Source organism: Saimiri boliviensis, chromosome 1 (genome assembly GCF_048565385.1).
Source record: "Saimiri boliviensis isolate mSaiBol1 chromosome 1, mSaiBol1.pri, whole genome shotgun sequence".
Taxonomy (NCBI): Eukaryota; Metazoa; Chordata; class Mammalia; order Primates; family Cebidae; genus Saimiri; species Saimiri boliviensis.
The window spans coordinates 212,478,140-212,495,349 of record NC_133449.1 but is presented as its reverse complement, the minus strand read 5'-3'; the positions used below and the strand labels follow the sequence as shown (position 1 = coordinate 212,495,349).

At 35.6% G+C, this 17,210-nt stretch overlaps 1 protein-coding gene across 3 annotated transcripts in view; it reads left to right on the top strand.

The window, feature by feature from the left end:
- Positions 1-16,850, top strand: part of ERAP2 (endoplasmic reticulum aminopeptidase 2) — a 44,935-nt gene extending 28,085 nt beyond the window's left edge. For 2 of the 3 annotated variants that reach the window (XM_074383189.1, XM_003920731.4), the window contains exons 12-19: positions 1,584-1,663; positions 2,679-2,862; positions 6,386-6,542; positions 6,989-7,173; positions 10,638-10,799; positions 11,338-11,478; positions 13,306-13,387; positions 14,598-16,850. In XM_074383189.1, the coding sequence (XP_074239290.1) occupies positions 1,584-1,663; positions 2,679-2,862; positions 6,386-6,542; positions 6,989-7,173; positions 10,638-10,799; positions 11,338-11,478; positions 13,306-13,387; positions 14,598-14,735 (1,129 nt within the window). In that variant the 3' untranslated portion in view covers positions 14,736-16,850. Of the gene's footprint in view, positions 1-1,583; positions 1,664-2,678; positions 2,863-6,385; positions 6,543-6,988; positions 7,174-10,637; positions 10,800-11,337; positions 11,479-13,305; positions 13,388-14,429 lie in introns of all 3 variants that reach the window. The other variant, XM_074383190.1, reaches the window with a different exon arrangement.
- The last annotated feature ends 360 nt before the right edge of the window (positions 16,851-17,210 follow it).

Below are 17,210 nucleotides of genomic sequence, written 5' to 3'. Positions count from 1 at the left end.
AGACTGAATAATTTAATGTCTGCTTCATTATTGGGAAAGCCGGACTCACAATTATGTAACTTATCAAAATGTCATGAGAGAGTTCAAAACTGTGGCTGACCCAGAATAACAAGGATCTTCTACAATAATCTGTATTTTTCCTCCTTCTAGGGCATTATCTAGACAGTTTTTATAAAATGATGGCCCTCTGATTCATGCCTATCCAAATTCATGAAGTGCTATTCTCCCTGTCTCTACCCCTAGATGTGTTTATCTGGAAAAATCCCTTTTCTTCTGGAGCCAAGATGCACTGATGGATCCCAATCCATTAAGTCTTAGATATTCATCTATGTGGGTTTTTTCTTAAATCTTTTTCTTTTTTATTTTTTTGAGGCAGAGTCTCCTGGAGTATGGTACAATCTCGGCTCACTGCAACCTCTGCTTCCTGGGTTGAAGCAATCGCCCTGCCTCAGGCTCCCAAGTAGCTGGGATTACAGGGCCCACACCACCATGCTTGGCTAATTGTGCGTGTGTGTGTGTGTGTGTGTGTGTGTGTGTGTGTGTGATTTTTTTTTTTTTTTGTAGACATGGGGTTTCACCATGTTGGTCAGGCTGGTCTCGAACTCCTGACCTCAAGTGATCTGCCCGCCTCAGCCTCCCAAAGTGCTGGGATTAAAGGCATGAGCCACCGTGCCTGCCCTTTTCTTCCTGTTTGTGTTAATATTTCAGGTTTTCCGGTTAATGATCAGTACTCTGGGGGTAGCATGAGGATCATTTTTCCTGACCCTCACTAGACTAGAGAGAGTCAGGGTATGTTGTCTCCTTTACTGCTTTACATTTTTCCAAGGATTAATGGACACTTCCTCATTTACTCTTTCTGTTTTACACCTGTTGGTGTTATCAAGCACATGATTTTACATGTGCAGGATTACTTTAGCTAACATGGCTTGATTTAATAGAGGAAATAAATTCTAGAGGCTGCTAGAAAGTTAATTAGAAAAAGATAGCCAAGTTCTCCTATTTACTACAGCACAGCCATTGAAAAGTAACTGAGACCTTTTCCTCTAATCCATTCTGCTTTTCTGCTCTCTGGATTTAGCTCTCCTATAGGTCCTAGGCTGTAGCATTTTTGACTATTTATTGCAGTCATTCATCAGTTGGGAGGTTGGATGTGAGTAGTTCTGTTGAACAAAAGGATAAATAGAAAATCATACTGGAGTAAGTTATTTACTTCTTGAGGCTTTCCCTACAGCTTTGGTGTAGTTATTTGAATCAGCATCAGACTGTCAGTTTTTGAAAATGTGAAAGGAATATTGGGTTTTCTTTCTCATACAAACAGCAGAATATGTTATGGTATGAGATTAGGACAGCAAACGACACAAATATTTGTGGCAGAGTTCAACCAGGTAGACAGAGCTGCTCCTTTATAAGTATAAGGGAATCCATTTTTGTATACTTAAGGGTATACTAGTCTTAGCCTGTAAAATTTATGGTACTACTTGTGGGCGGTGTGAAGGATGATGGGTACTTAGGGGCCTTTTAAATGTGAAAAAAATCACAACAGCATTCTTTTCGTCTGTAACTATCTTTACTCTCTAACATAGGTACCTGTGGCATATCCCATTGACCTACTCCACGAGTTCCTCTAATGTGATCCACAGACACATTCTAAAATCAAAGACAGGTAATGAATTAATTAGCCAAACAGGCATTTCAATGTTGAAATTAAACATGTGTTGGGCTATTTGAAGGAAGGGTACAATAAATAAATCTAATAACAAAAGATTTATATTTGAGAGAAATTGTCATTTATCCATATGTTATTTACTAAAATAGTTCTTTCAGTAAGAAAGTCTGGATTTTTTGTTCAGTGGGAAGTTCTCTTGTGCATTTATCATTTAGAGATAGACTATTTACATCAAGAAATGAGAGAAATCTATCTTATGTCCTAAATACCCACTAATCCATTTTTACAGGTTATGCATGAGGCAAAACATGTTCAGTGGAAAAAAGCATGTACTTTAAAATTGATTGCTTCTAGATTTAAATCCTTACTCTCTCACCTGTTAGATACGTGACCTTAAGAAAATTTACAAACTTATCCTGCGCTTCAATTTTTTCATCTCATGTTGGATAAGCACTAAGCCTCACAGAATTGTTGAGGGAATATTATAATGTAATTTTACCCCTGAGTATAATATATGTTGTATTAAAAATACATAGTATAATTTTAATTTTCCTCTAAACACTTTAATAAAATTTGAGAGATTTTTCATCACAAAGTCATGCTCAACCTGGAGTCCTTCTTTTACTGAAATGGACGAATGGATCACCTATTCACTCATACATATTTCAATGACTAGTGACTAAACCTTGAGATAAGGGCACCAGCAAATGAAGCCAAATTCCCGTCATGCTAGTCATCTGGCTCACTGGGCTGTTGCATGCCTGTTAGATCTGCATAGGCAATTTTGGAGAACACATTCAGCAGCCCTATTTCTATGAATTAATTTATTTATAAATTTAAGGCTGTCATCTCCAAAAGAAATCATCCAGTGGACTATGAAAATGAATATCATTATGACTCTCCCCAGACTTTGTCTTCCCATTGATTTATAAGTGATTGCATTAACAGTTGTGGAGATGTTCCTAATGTGTATGTTGATAATAAAATACCTATACCAATTTTATCCTCTTAGATATTCTGGATTTACCTGAAAAGACCAGTTGGGTGAAATTTAATGTGGACTCAAATGGCTACTACATCGTTCACTATGAGGGTCATGGATGGGACCAACTTATTACACAGCTGAATCGGAACCACACACTTCTCAGACCTAAGGACAGAATAGGTCTGATTCATGATGTGTTTCAGCTAGTTGGGTAAGGTAACATTTCTTCCGTCTTTGTGGGAAATGACTGATCCGTAACAAGATGTGCTAGACTTCAATATCAAATGTTCAGCAGTGGTCATTTATTAGATATGGATTTGAATAGAATTCAAACACTGACCACTAGGCCAAAGGCTACCACTAATAAGGTATTTTGACTCATACAGTGTTTATAAATATATTCCAATATTTTAAAATGTGGAGAACTTTACATAAAAATCCTGACTTTTGGACTCTCTTTAAAATGATATTTGGCAACTGTGGGTCTTTATCCTGTGGGCCCCGGGACAGCTGTAAAGGAGGGTGCAGTGGGTCACACTCTCTTTAGGCGATGCCTACTCTTTGCCAAGCACCAGTCTCAAATGGCCTGTTTCATTCACTTAGTGTGGACTCTAAGTATTTGAGCTTGTGACCCCACATTTAAAATGTATTTATGGTAGTAGCTGCTACACCAAATACCTGTGTAATCTCTTAAAGAAAAAGCATAAATATAGTCATAACCTTTATAATTTTAAATGGATTGTTATGAAATCTATTCATTACTTACATTGGAGAAATTAGTATGAAATTTGTAGGGAAATAAAGTAACAATTGGCTGTTTGCGTTTATTCCTCTCTAGACTTTCCTGGAAGGACAAAGTGTTTTCTTTCCTTTTCTATTTCTATTATCAACAGAATAATGTGTAGAATAAATCAGGTCACACGATCACCATTGGGTGGAGGGAACTGAGGATCAGGTAGAATATTGTGTATTGTAAGCTTTCTCTATTCTGAGAATTACTGTGATGCACTCACTTTACTCAATGTACATATAGTTTCCTTTCAGAAGCTTGTTTAGTTCAAATTGAGTGAAAGTGACCAACAGGACATCTCTCAGGCAACGTTTCTCGGTACACTAAAATCCTCTAGTTAGAAATGAAAGAGGAAGTGACACTTAATCCTCAGTCCCGTGGGTCTCGGGAACATCTTGGAGGTGTAGCTCATTAGAGGCCAAAATTAGGGAAAACACTATCCTACATATAAGTGACATTGGAGGCCAAAATTAGGAAAAACATCATCCTACATATGAGTGAATACAAGAAAGGTGAGCTAAGAAGCAGGCTATTGTTAGTTCAAGGAGGTTTGCCTGCTCAAAGGAGAAGCTCTGAGCAGACTGAAGAGAAGATAGATTAACAATACAAGACCAGGAAAATAATGGAGAATATTGAGAACTCAGCAAATTAACCTTGTAGGTAGTTGTGAAGTCTTTTTTGCTGTTTCTAGCCTATGCATTTATGATTGCCTAAATTTAGCAGGAGGAAACTTGAAGTTATTGATGCATTGTTAGAAAACCAATCATCTTTTCTTCACTAAGTAGACAGATTAATGAGGTAAAGAATACAAATTTTATATGAAAACAGAAGATTTCAAGTACTACCTCTTCACTTACTAATTTTTTGAGCTTAGGCAAGTTTTTTGTTTTTTAACCTTTTTAAGCCTAAATTTTCGCGTGTTTAAAATTTTAGTCATAATAATATTTAACATACATGGTTTGGAGGATTGCGTAAGGTAATGAAGATAAAGGAGGAAGTGCAGTACCTATTCAATAAATGTCAGCTGTTAACATTATTAGTATTATCTAATACAAATTATTTGAAATGTCATGAGATGAATAGGAAGAGGAGGTAACAACATAGAAAAGTACATTTCAAATAATGCGAAGTTGGGAAAAAAGCAGAATATAAGTTTGTGTATTATTATGTTTGTTTGTAACTACATATGAAAAAAATGAGTGCAAAGAGGAAACAAAAACCTGAAGGAATCATTTTAAAATGCTATTGGTGAGTGTGTAGGGTATTGAAATTATGAGTCTTCTCTAATTTCTAGTTGTTTTATAATTTGTTTATATTTACTTATATAACTTTTATAACAAAAGTAATTTGTATAAGGAAACAATTTAAAGTTCTCATAATAGATAAAACTAAATAAAATATTTTTACTTGCTGTTCTCTCTCAGTACTATAAACCACTTTCCTCCTTGCTTTATGAGACATCTATTTAAGAATTGAAGGAGGCCAGGCACAGTAGCTCACACCTGTAACCCCAGCTCAACCTTTGGGAGGTTGAAGTGGGTAGATCACTTGAGGCCAGGAGTTTGAGACCAGCCTGGGAAACATGGTGAAACTCTGTCTCTACTAAAAATACAAAAATTAGCCCAGTGTGATGGTGCATGCCTGTAATCCCAGCTACTCGGGTGGCTGAGACATGTGAATTGCTTGAGGAGGCTGAGGTTGTAGTGAGCCAAGATCGCGCCACTGAACTCCAGCCTGGGTGACCAAATGATACTCTGTCTCAAAAGACAAACAAACAAAAACGGAATTAAAGGAAACAATAGTGATCATGTTTAGTTTGGAGACAGAAATTTTTTTCTTTTTAATTATTTTTATTTATTTATTTATTTATTTATTTATTTTTGTGGAGGCAGAGTCTCCCTATATTGTCCAGGCTGGTATTGAACTCCTGGCCTCAAGCACTTCTCCTGCTCAGCCTCCCAAATTGCTGAGTTTACAGGCATGGACCATCATGCCCAGTCTAAATCAATCTTTACAAGAGGTGATACTATTTAGTTCTTTAGTGGGCAAGACATGGTTACCCGTTATCCAAGGGCTGGCTCCAGAGCCATTCTCCTAACCACAACACAACACTGTCTCTTTTATCTTCTTCTTGTCCTTCTTCTTCCTTTTTTTTTTTTTTTTTTTAAGGTCTCACTCTGTCACCCAGACTGAAGTGCAGTTGTGCACCTAGGCTCAAGTGATCCTCCCATCTCAGCCTCCTGAGTAGGTGGGACTATAGGCACAGACCACCACACCCAGCCAATTTTTAATTTTTTTTTTTTTTTTTTTTTTTTGTTAGAATGGGGTCTGCCTATGTTGCCTAGGCTGGTCTCAAACTTCTGGGCTCAAGCAATCCTCCTGTCTTGGCTTTCCCAATTTCTGGGATTATGGTTGTGAGTCATCATACCCAGCATGGAGATAGAATTTGGTGCAAGAATGGATATCTATTTTAGTTAGGTTTTCATACGTTTTAAATGTAATTTAAAGACCTGAGCCTTGTATGAGTTGAGTGGAATTGAAATGACAACTTCAATTTGCTTATAGAAAAAGCTATATTTGCTTCTTTTAGTCTCACATCTTGAAAATAAACCCCCAAATTGGTGCTTCAAGAATATAATTTTATTTCTCAAAGGTACACTCTAACTGAAATTGGATACAAGTAAGTAGGTATCAATTTTTACTGTTGGGCTAAAGTTTATGTTTATATATGTGTTTATTCTTTAAGCTAAGCAAACATTCAGATAGCATTCTACGCATTGCTTGGAGCACAGCTAATGAGTGGCAGAGCTAAGATTTAAACCAAATGGTCTAGCTGTAATGACCTACTTCTGTTATTGTTCTCTATTTCATATTTGTTTTAATGTTGAGAATATTGAAAACTATAAGTTATGCACAAACCACTGACATTTGTTTTATACCTCAGTGCAGGGAGACTGACCCTAGACAAAGCTCTTGACATGACTCGCTACCTCCAACGTGAAACAAGCAGCCCTGCGCTTCTCCAAGGTCTGAGTTACTTAGAATTGCTTTACCGCATGATGGACAGAAGCAATATTTCAGATGTCTCTGAAAACCTCAAGGTTTGTGTTGCTTTTAGAAAATGCATTAAGTAAATGCACAGTGTCTGGAGTATCAGTGAGGCTCAGTCTGTTTTGTGTGAAGTCCTTGAGGTTAAATCATAAAGCAGCTCGGGAGACTGGCTGATAGCATGTAATGGTCAATGACCCTCGTTCTTTATCATTGCCAATTCTAAGAGCTAGATACCAGGATCACGTGCAAAGCATCTCTGCTAAAGTTGATTTTATTTTATATCCACTGATATTGCCCTTTCAGATAGGAAATTAAACCATGTTTTAATGCAAAAACTCTGTTTCCTAAGTGTGCTGGGTAGGAACCAGAAAAGAGAAGAAAAATACAAAGATACATTATTTAGGCAGAAAGTTTAGAGTTGAGCCCTTTAGATGGGCAAGAGCTGTGTGAAGAACTAAATTTAGCCTCTCTGTTAACCATCTCATATTTTCTGCAGCGTTACCTTCTTCAGTATTTTAAGCCATTGATTGACAGGCAAAGCTGGAATGACGAGGGCTCAGTCTGGGATAGGATGCTCCGCTCTGCTCTCTTGAAGCTGGCCTGTGACCTGAACCATGCTCCTTGCATCCAGAAAGCTGCTGAACTCTTCTCTCAGTGGATGGAATCCAGCGGAAAATTAAAGTAGATCTAGACTTCTGTCCTACTCTTTGTTCTTTTCTCTTTGATGTGAAAGTCTTTGATTAAGCAAGACATTAGATCTAAAACCTTTTAGTGAGGATAGGGAAAAAAAAAGCATGCTGAGAATTACAAATCCTGTTTCATGCTCTCACATTGTAAGTGCTCAATAGATTTTGGGGAAAGCAAGGTTTAGGTGTCTGTGGGGAGACCTAATAAACATTGGCATGATAACAGAAAGACAGCCATGTATTAGAGGCAGGGGAGCCCAATCTCCAAAAGCAATGCCTTTTTAAAAATAAAAAAGATGTTAGAAGAAGCAATATGAAATATATATGCAGTTAAAACACAATTGATCATTTGATAAAACTCATTTTAAAAGAGGGAGTGTTACTTTTTACAAAATGTGTTTGCTACCTTATCAACCAACACTAAAGGTCAAGCCCTAGCCCAAGTTATGTCTTTGATTGGAAATGGATGACTTTGACCATCTAAATGATGTGAATGGTGGCAAAATTAATTCTAGTGATGAATATAATCAGGAAGATGCCCAGTGATCAAATGCATTATGTTGCAGTTCAGTTGAGCAGCTGTAACCCAAGATACTGATAGAAGCCACTCAATCTTTTTAATGTAAGCCTTGATTTCTGTCCAACACATGCCTTTATATCATTATTTTTTAAATCTGACTCTAGAGTTGGATGTTTTAGGAAGTCAAATTTATATACGAATTAAGGAAAATTCGTGTTCTTAAAAGAGAAGAAAAAAATTACAATTTTGGTACCATGAAATGTAACGGTGTCCATTTTCCTTGTGCTGGCCAGGTGCAGTGGCTCACACCTATAATCCTGAACTTTGAGAGGCCAAGGCGGGTGAATCACTGAGGTTAGGAGTTCAAGACCAGACTGGCCAACATAGTGAAACTCCTCTCTACTAAAAATGCAAAAATTAGCTGAATGTGCTGGTGCATGCTTGTAATCACAGCTAGTTGGAAGGTTGAGGTGGGAGAATTGCTTGAACTTGGGAGGCAGATGTTGCCATGAGCCAAGATCACTTAACTGCATTCCAGTGTGGGCAACAGAGAAAGGCCCTATCTCAAAACAAAAACAAAAACAAAACAAACAACAACAACAACAACAACAAAACTTTGTGTGCTAAATTGTTATAAGATGGTATCATAACTTATTTCCCTGTAACTAAATCTCAGTGAGCTTTTTGAAATCCTTTCTTGAATTTTTATTTTTAAAAAAGTAATTCAAGTTTTCTTCTTTTTGGACACTTTTTTCCTTGTTGGGATTCAAGCCTGAAATCAGTTTTAGAAAAAAATGTTTTTTTAATCTTTTAAGTCTATTATTCTCTTCTTTTTGTTTCTGTTTGAATGGGTTGTACAAATGAAGCTAAAATGTAAACATTCTGCTTCCCTATGCAACATAGAATAGTATTATTTCATCTATTTTATACTAGTTACAAGAAGGATCATCTTAACCTGCAGTAACCCATATACAGTAGATACAAGTGTTCAACATGTTGAACATACCTATGAAAATATTCTAGCTAAAGCTTATTTATGCTTGTAATAAAAAATACGTAATGAAATATTTTTGTTTTACGCAAACTCCAAGATGGCTAGTATGAATTTTAATGAAGAATTTCCTTTCATAAATTAATTGATTACTTCATTCATTGGTAGATTTGAAATATAACTAGTTGCATGTTTCCTTTATGCCAGCCAGGCATTGCTGTAGGAGCTAAGGATAAAGTGGTGAACAAAACAACCATGTGGCCTCACTTCAGGGAGCTTACAATGTGTTTATTACCAATTTTTATAAATTTGTTCAGCAAAATACACTAAAATGAAAACAATGTGTATTATAATTTAATTATTCTATCTTTATTACTTTTATTAAAATGTCACTTGGAATGTTTTAAGTACATATAGTAGAGTGGATATAGCACAAGCACAAGAATCACAGGTTTAAATCCCCTCTGGAAAATGGCAAATTATGTCATCTTAGGCAAGTTGCTTAACTTTTCTGAAATTTATTCCTGCTTTAAAAAAAATCAGGATAATAACTGTCTCAGTGGGTAGCTTTTGACAGTTAAGTAAGATGTATGGAGACTAGTACAATCTCTACCACGTGGTCCCTTCATGACAAATGCAGATTTCTGACTCCCTCCCAATGCTCTGCGTTGTGTTTTTTTCTGAGAAATCAGTAATAGTTCTCGTTGATTTGTTGACATTTGGGATTAAAAATCATATGCCCATTTAGAATAAAAAATGGTTAATGTCCTCAAGATAATAAAAAATAAAAATAATGGTGTCTTTTGTAGAAGGACAGAAAATAATTTCATTGCATCTTACCAGTTTTAAAAAAAATTATAAAATAACTAGACCCTAATGAATGGTACTAAATTGAGATTCTCTAGGCCTGGAGAGACAGATAACTCCCAGACAGGCCTTAGAAAATGCTTTCAACGAGGTGAATATTTTCATAGGTATGTTCAACAGGTTGAACACTTGTATCTACTGTATATGGGTTACTGCAGGTTAAGATGATCCTTCTTGTAACTAGTATAAAGATGAAATAATACTATTCTATGTTGCATAGGGAAACAGAATGTTTGCATTTTAGCTTCATTTGTACAACCCATTCAAACAGAAACAAAAAGAAGAGAATAATAGACTTAAAAGATTAAAAAAACATTTTTTTTCTAAAACTGATTACAGGCTTGAGTCCCAACAAGGAAAAAAGTCCAAGTCAAGTGCAGTGCCTCATGCCTGTTAGGGCAATGGGTGAGAAGATCACTTCAGCCCAGGAATTCGAGACCAGCCTTGTCGACATCATGAGAGCCCGTCTCTACAAAAAAGTTTAAAAATTAGCCAGGCATGGTACTACGTGCCTATAATCTCAGCCACTCAGGAGGCTAAGGAAAGAGGATTGGATAGGAGGCTGAGGCTACCGTGAGCTATGATCACGCCAGTGCACTCCAACCTAAACAATAGAGTAAGACCCTGTCTTAAAAAAAAAAAAAAAAGAAGAAGAAGAAAAAATATATATATACCCTCAACTTGGTGATAAAGCATCAAGTAATCATCTTTTTAAAAAATCTTATAGCATCAATAGTGGTTATTAAATGATAGAATTTATATAAACCTGTTGTTTTGTATTTCAGAAATCTTTTGTATTTGTTGATTATATCAACTTTCTATTTTCACCTCAGAGTAGGTTAAAATTTTATGCTTATTTTTCGTGCTAACATTTTATCATAAGTAGGAGATAAAACACAAATAATTTGCAGAGTCAAAGAACATAAAATATTTGTATGAGTTCGGCAGAGAAAAAGATTTAATACATTGAGTACTAGAAATAATTCAGAGACAATTCTGTTATGGGCCTTAAAATTTTAATAAGAAAAAAGAGTTTTTCTTTCATAAACTTTTTTCTTCATTTTTGTGCTTGCTATTACAGTATACCAACAGATGTTTTAAAAATTGTGTATTCTGTGGGTGCTCAGACGACAGAAGGATGGAATTACCTTTTAGAGCAATACAAACTGTCGATGTCAAGTGCTGAAAAAAACAAAATTCTGTATGGTTTGTCAACGAACAAGCATCAGGAAAAGTTACTGAAGTAAGTTCAATAATTTAACTAAATTGTTATAAGTAAACTGACACAAATTCAGTGAAGTCACTAAAACTTCAGCCACCAGTTTTAAAGGTGTAAGATAATTGAATCAAAAGGTATATGGCTTTAACTTTCAGAAAAGAATATATTGACAAAATGCAAATAGTGAAAACAGGTATTCCCTAGTTAATAATCAAATGATTGATACTAGACAAATGGTTGTGTTTTATCTTCAGAAACTTGAAGGAAAATTATTGTTGTAAAAATACATTCTTGCATAGAAAATGTGTGCATGATGCTAATCAAAGTTCTTTGAAATAATAAGTAAACATTTTTGCTAGGAACAAAATAAAAATTATTTCTAAAAAAAAGTAAAAGTTTAATTGGAACATTAAAAATGTTAGCTGCCAGAAAATTTATTATTGTTTTGGGAATTATACTTTTATCATGCCTCTTTCTGTTCTTTTAATATATTGGTAGCTTGAGTTAATGTCCATGTACATAATACCTACTATTTAGAAACAAATGATTTTTCTTTCTTCAGTTTACTTGAACTAGGAATGGAAGGAAAGGTTATCAAGACACAGGACTTGGCACCTCTACTTCATGCCATTGCCAGAAATCCAAAGGGGCAGCAATTAGCATGGGATTTTGTGAGAGAAAACTGGACCCATCTTCTGAAAAAGTTGGTATTTGTTTACATCCAGTGTGTGTTCTTCCATGCAGATGTCTCAGTTGCCCAAACCAAGTGTAACTAAATGTTTCTCAAAGCATATAAATGATACCATCTGTATCCAAATAGTTCAATGAAGTCAACTTTGATACTCCCTAGCCCAAATTATCCTATCCAGGAGTGTGGGAGAGACCTGTGAATAAGGGAAGGGGGAAACAGCCTTCTCTCATTCAGTCCAGGCAAAAAAAAAAAAACCTCTGGGAGCAAGTCCAAGTTGAATTAAATGCAGTCATCAGTCCCTCCCACCATCCCTTCTTGACTGTCTCCTCAGCCCAGAAGAATCTTGAGATGTCTTGTAGAGTGCATCACACATATGTGGCCTCCTTTGTTAATGCAGTTTTGTACTGGGGGAAAGCCTCAGGAATTTTGGTGAGCTACTCTTCACCCCTAGAGCCACTGTGGAGGTGGCACAGTGGAGACCTTGGTGCAGGTGAAAGAAACCCAGTCAGGAGTCCTTGGGGAGATCTCCCTCCAAATTGTTGTGGTTCTGTCTTTTCTGGAATTTCAACTTAGGGAAGAACTAGAGCTCATTTCAGTATGTCCCTGGGTCTAAAATAACCAATAATGATTAGATTTTGTTGGAATGTGTAAGACAGCATTGCTGCTTTCACTCTTTCTCACTCTCTCTCCCCAAATCTAAAAATGTCATTTATGACTTGTATGGAAATATCTTGAATCAGAGGGGTATGATTTGCTTTGTTTATGTCAGGATCAGTTAGCATCCCTGATGTCATTAATTCCTAGTTCCTTCTCTCTCATTTCATAGCTGTGGAAGTTTGCGAGTTCTCAGACAGCTTTGCATAAGCAAAAAGCGCATTTCCACTTCTCTCCCAAATGCTGATTGACATCCACATGAGACCAAATAGAAACTGCTTTAATATGTATGTGTGTGTGTGTTTCCTTTAAAACTCTACTCAAACCATTGATTTGCCTGTTTGCATGATTGTCATTTTCCTCCTGAAATGATCAGACTTTTCTTGCAATGTCGTGGATTTCATTTTAAACTGGAGATGAAATCCAACCATGTGCAGAGCCTAGGTTTGGAACCATTTCTTTTTCTGAGCTGTAACTATCCTCTGCTTTATCAGCATGAATCACTTTGACCCATGGTACAGTACAGATTTTCCATATATAAAACATTGGGTTGAAGGATGCATTCTGTGGCCATGAATGAGAATTCAACCAAGTAACATTTTCCCACTAAACACAATGTTTAAATGTGGTGGTATCCAAAATGGGATACTGAAGTATGCAAGAAATGCAATACATTAGAGTGTCTATTATTTCTTATATCATTTTAAATTTTATGTTGTTATAAATTTATAAACATGATATATAGTGTAAAAAACTAAATATATTTCTTATTTCATCCTTTTAATTTTTATCATATCTTAATACATGCATATAATTTATAAATAAAAATATGCATATTGGGAAGTTTTTGCTCAAAAAATCTTTACTGACAGGAATATGTAACGAAAAAAGTAGGGAACACTGCTTTAAACAGAAACATAAATTTAAACATAAATATTTCAGAATAACTAACATATTTCCCAAAGAAGCTGTATCTGTGTTTTCATTGTATAGTAAAATTTGCTGTTTCACAGCTTTAGAATTGTATTGGATGAATGTTATTATGGTAATTAACAGTATCTATTATAATATACAAGCTTATCACATAGTTATTAACATACACTAAAAATATAATACAGGATACAATAAACATAAGGTCAGTATTTCTATGACCTAAATCTATGGTGTTTCTTTATTTTTTTTCAGATTTGACTTGGGCTCATTTGACATAAGGATAATCATCTCTGGCACAACATCTCACTTTTCCTGCAGGGATAAATTACAAGAGGTTTGTGACTTACTGTTCTTAACAACTTCGAAATAAATGTTCAAATTGTAGAATTGAAAGTAAACTTAGATACTATCTGATTTGAAGTTCTCATTTTATTTTTTAAAAAGGATTTTTGTCCAATGCTATCTAGCAAGTAAGTGGAAGATGCAAGGTTAAAACCCGACTCTTAAAATACATGTATTTGTAGTATTCAAAATGAAAATAGACGAGAGATAAGTCCTTTTGTATTATTTATTTCACATTGTATTTGATGCTGGAGTGATTATATTAAAGTTTGGAAGCATACTTAATGATCTTTTTAACAAACTATTGTTGGTAATTTTAACATGGTAATTTAAATGATCTTTTTAACAAACTCTTATTGGTAATTTTAGTTGTCTTTTAAAAAAAAAACCATTCTAGTTTTTGCATCTTCTTTTCACAATAAATCTTGAATTTATTTACCCTTTAAGCAAATTCATAATTCCAGAACTTAAATCCCAGCTCACCATTTACTCTGTGACTTGGGTAGATCACTTAACTTCTTTCTTTTCTTTTCTTTTCTTTTTTTTTTTTTTTTTTTTTTTTTTTTTTTTTGAGAAAGAGTCTCACTCTGTCACTCAGGCTAAAGTGCAGTGGCACAATCTTAGCTCACTGCAACCTCCACCACCTGAGTTCAAGCAATTCTCTGCCTCAGCCTCCCAAGCAGCTGAGATTGCAGTCACCCATGACCATGCCTGGCTAATTCTTTTGCATTTTAAGTAGAGACGGGGTTTCACCATCTTGGCCAGGCTGGTCTTGAACTCCTGACCTCGTGATCCACCCTCCTCGGACTCCCAAAGTGCTGGGATTATCCAGGTCATCACTTAACTTCTTTAGCCACAGTATGTTCACTTGTAAGATGAGAATTTATAATTTTTGTCTTATTTTACCTATTGTTTGAAGATAAAGTGAATATGCAGAAAAGAAGAAAATAATCTTTTAGAGGTGGCAGAGAAATGCCTATACCTGTGTGTATGTAATTTGTCTGGCTAATTTTTTTATTTTTTATTTTTTGTAGAGTTAAGGGTTTTGCCATATTGCCTAGGCTGGTATTGAACTCCTGAGTTCAACTGATCTGCCCACGTTTGCCTCCCAAAGTGCTGGGATTGCAGGTGTGAACCATCACACCTGGCCAACACAAAGTGTTTTATGAACTGTGAGTAATTTTTTCTTGCATATTTTACAGGTTAAACTATTTTTTGAATCTCTTGAGTCTCAAGGATCACATCTAGATATTTTTCAAATTGTTCTGGAAACCATAACCAAAAATATAAAATGGCTGGAGAAGAATCTTCCCACTCTGAGGACTTGGCTACTTAAATAGTACTTTAAAATACTCAATAGAAAGAGCACATCAGACGTGACTGCCTACATAAAGTCAAACAGAGTAACAGCAGCAAAGATCAAGTCAAGAGCTATGGATAGTTTGTCTAACCAATAAGAAGTCTCAAGAAATCAGCCAGTGCAGCTGCCTGCTCTCAGCTATCATATCCAGCCGAAAGGTGCATGACGATGGAGTGGTGGGGGAAGGGCAGTTTGTATCCTATTTAAAAGTAAACTTCCTGAATAATGGATATATGTGGAGATACAGACATAGATATATAGATATACCTGTAATTGTTTTGCCTCAAATGACGTTCTCCATTGCTTCACGCTATGCCACTATTTTGCTGCTTTAATTATTTTTAACATTGCTTAATATCCTGTAGTTTACCAAACCAGTTTTTCATACAAGGAAAATTAGCCAATACATAAAAGAAAAATCTATCTTTCATTTGTATCCCTTTATCCCCTCACTCTCCCTCATCTTCAACTCAACCTGAACTAAACAGTTTATTTAATTTTCACCATTCATGGAAAATCTGATACAAACTATGAAAGGACAAGGATCAGGAAACCAGAGACTTCGTCACCAAATCTCAGATTAATAGAAACTAGATGTCAGGGTTTATCAAGGAGGCCAGGAAGGCCTTTTGGTTTCAAGCCTTACATTCATGAAGAACCCCAAGAGCAGATTTTTGAGAACATTCCAAATGAAGTTGAATCTGCCCTCACAGAGATACAAGAGGGAAAGGAATACAATTTTTTTTTTTTTTTTTTTTTTTTTTTTTTTGAGACAGAGTCTCTCTCTGTTGCCAAGCTGAAGTGCAGTGGCGCAATCTTTGCTCACTACAACCTCTGCTTCCTGGGTTCAAATGATTCTCCTGCGTCAGCCTCCTGAGTGGCTGGAATTACAGGCATCTGCCACCATGCCCAGCTAATTTTGGTATTTTGAGTAGAGACAGGGTTTCACCACATTGGCCAGCATGGTCTCAATCTCCTTACCTCATGATCTGCCTGTCTTGGTCTCCCAAAGTGCTGGAATTACCGGCATCAGCCACTGCACCCCGCCGTGCTATTGCGTTTTTAATAAATCTTTTGAAATTTGCAGAATTAGATTGCATTGTATATTTTGGGTTAAATTATAATTAAATGTAAATATTTAAATGCATCACCATATTTTATAGCCCAGCTTTAGCATTTCTTCATATTTTACCTCCTTCTTTTAAGGGAGCCTCTTGCTCCCTGAAACGCCCTGCTAAGTGCTCCTCTTAATTATTTGAATAAGGTAGTTTGGAATAAATAAAGAAAAGGTCACTCTACATGCAGATAGCAAACTTAATCAATTTGTGATCCTATATATGAGTCAGTATGCAAATACAAATAAGTTTTAGAAAGACTTGAAACAATATATAAATGACTGACATTTGCATTATTTAGGAAAGCTGGGGATACTGGGTCAAGGGGGGAAGGTGTTATCCAATCCACTTTGGAGCAATATTATGAAGGTCAGTGTTAGTTCCATATACCTTTCTTTGATGCCACAGTCAGAGACAGAAGACAGTTTGGGTGGGCCATGGATGTGCCCCAATACAGTACATATTTTTTGTTAAATTTGTTTTCAGATCATTTCATGCAATCTTTGAAGTATCTTTCACTTTAACTTTGATGTGGTGGTGGACCTACCGTGGTTTATATAACACCTATATCACTTGTTTTTATAGCACCTATAGTGATATCCTATAGAATTACATGTATTTTAATGTAAGGAAATTGAAAAAGTAAAAAATACTGTTTTTTTTTCCACAAAGATAATATGTAAATTAAGCAGCAAAATGTGTATGAGTTTCAGTAGAACTGTACCATCCACAATGTTTCCATAAATATGCAGTTCTTTCTTTTGTGTTGTTATATGCCATAAATTCCCAAGTCTTTAATTCTCTTCCTTCCAGTTCTTTATTTAAATACAATATTGAATTCAATTGCAATTTCTAGGATTCTAAACAATTGAGTAAAGAAAGTAGCAATTTTATTATTTGATGATAATATGAGAATTACTGTGCCAACACTGTTTTGATAAATAAAATCGTTTTTAAAAAATAAATATATGTACTTATTAATATAGTATTTCAAAAGCCTTATGGTAGATGTTAGGCCACCAACACCAACCTCAGACTTGATTAAGTTACTTTTACTTTCTCTCACCCTGAGTGAATACAATGTGAAAAAGTTATATACAAGGTCATGAATGTATGATGGAGCGAGCTGATACGACTTATCTGAGCTTCCCCCATTCTTCACAAGGCCCAGTGAGAGTTATGTGGTTCCAGCAACCCACTTATAATGAGAAAGATTACTAAAGCCCAGAACCAATGGCTTTGTTTGGGGGAGAGTGAACACTTTGGCCCTCAAGAGTCTAACTAGCTAAACACAGTGGTGTCTCCACAAAAATTACAAAAATTAGCTGAGCGTGGTGGCG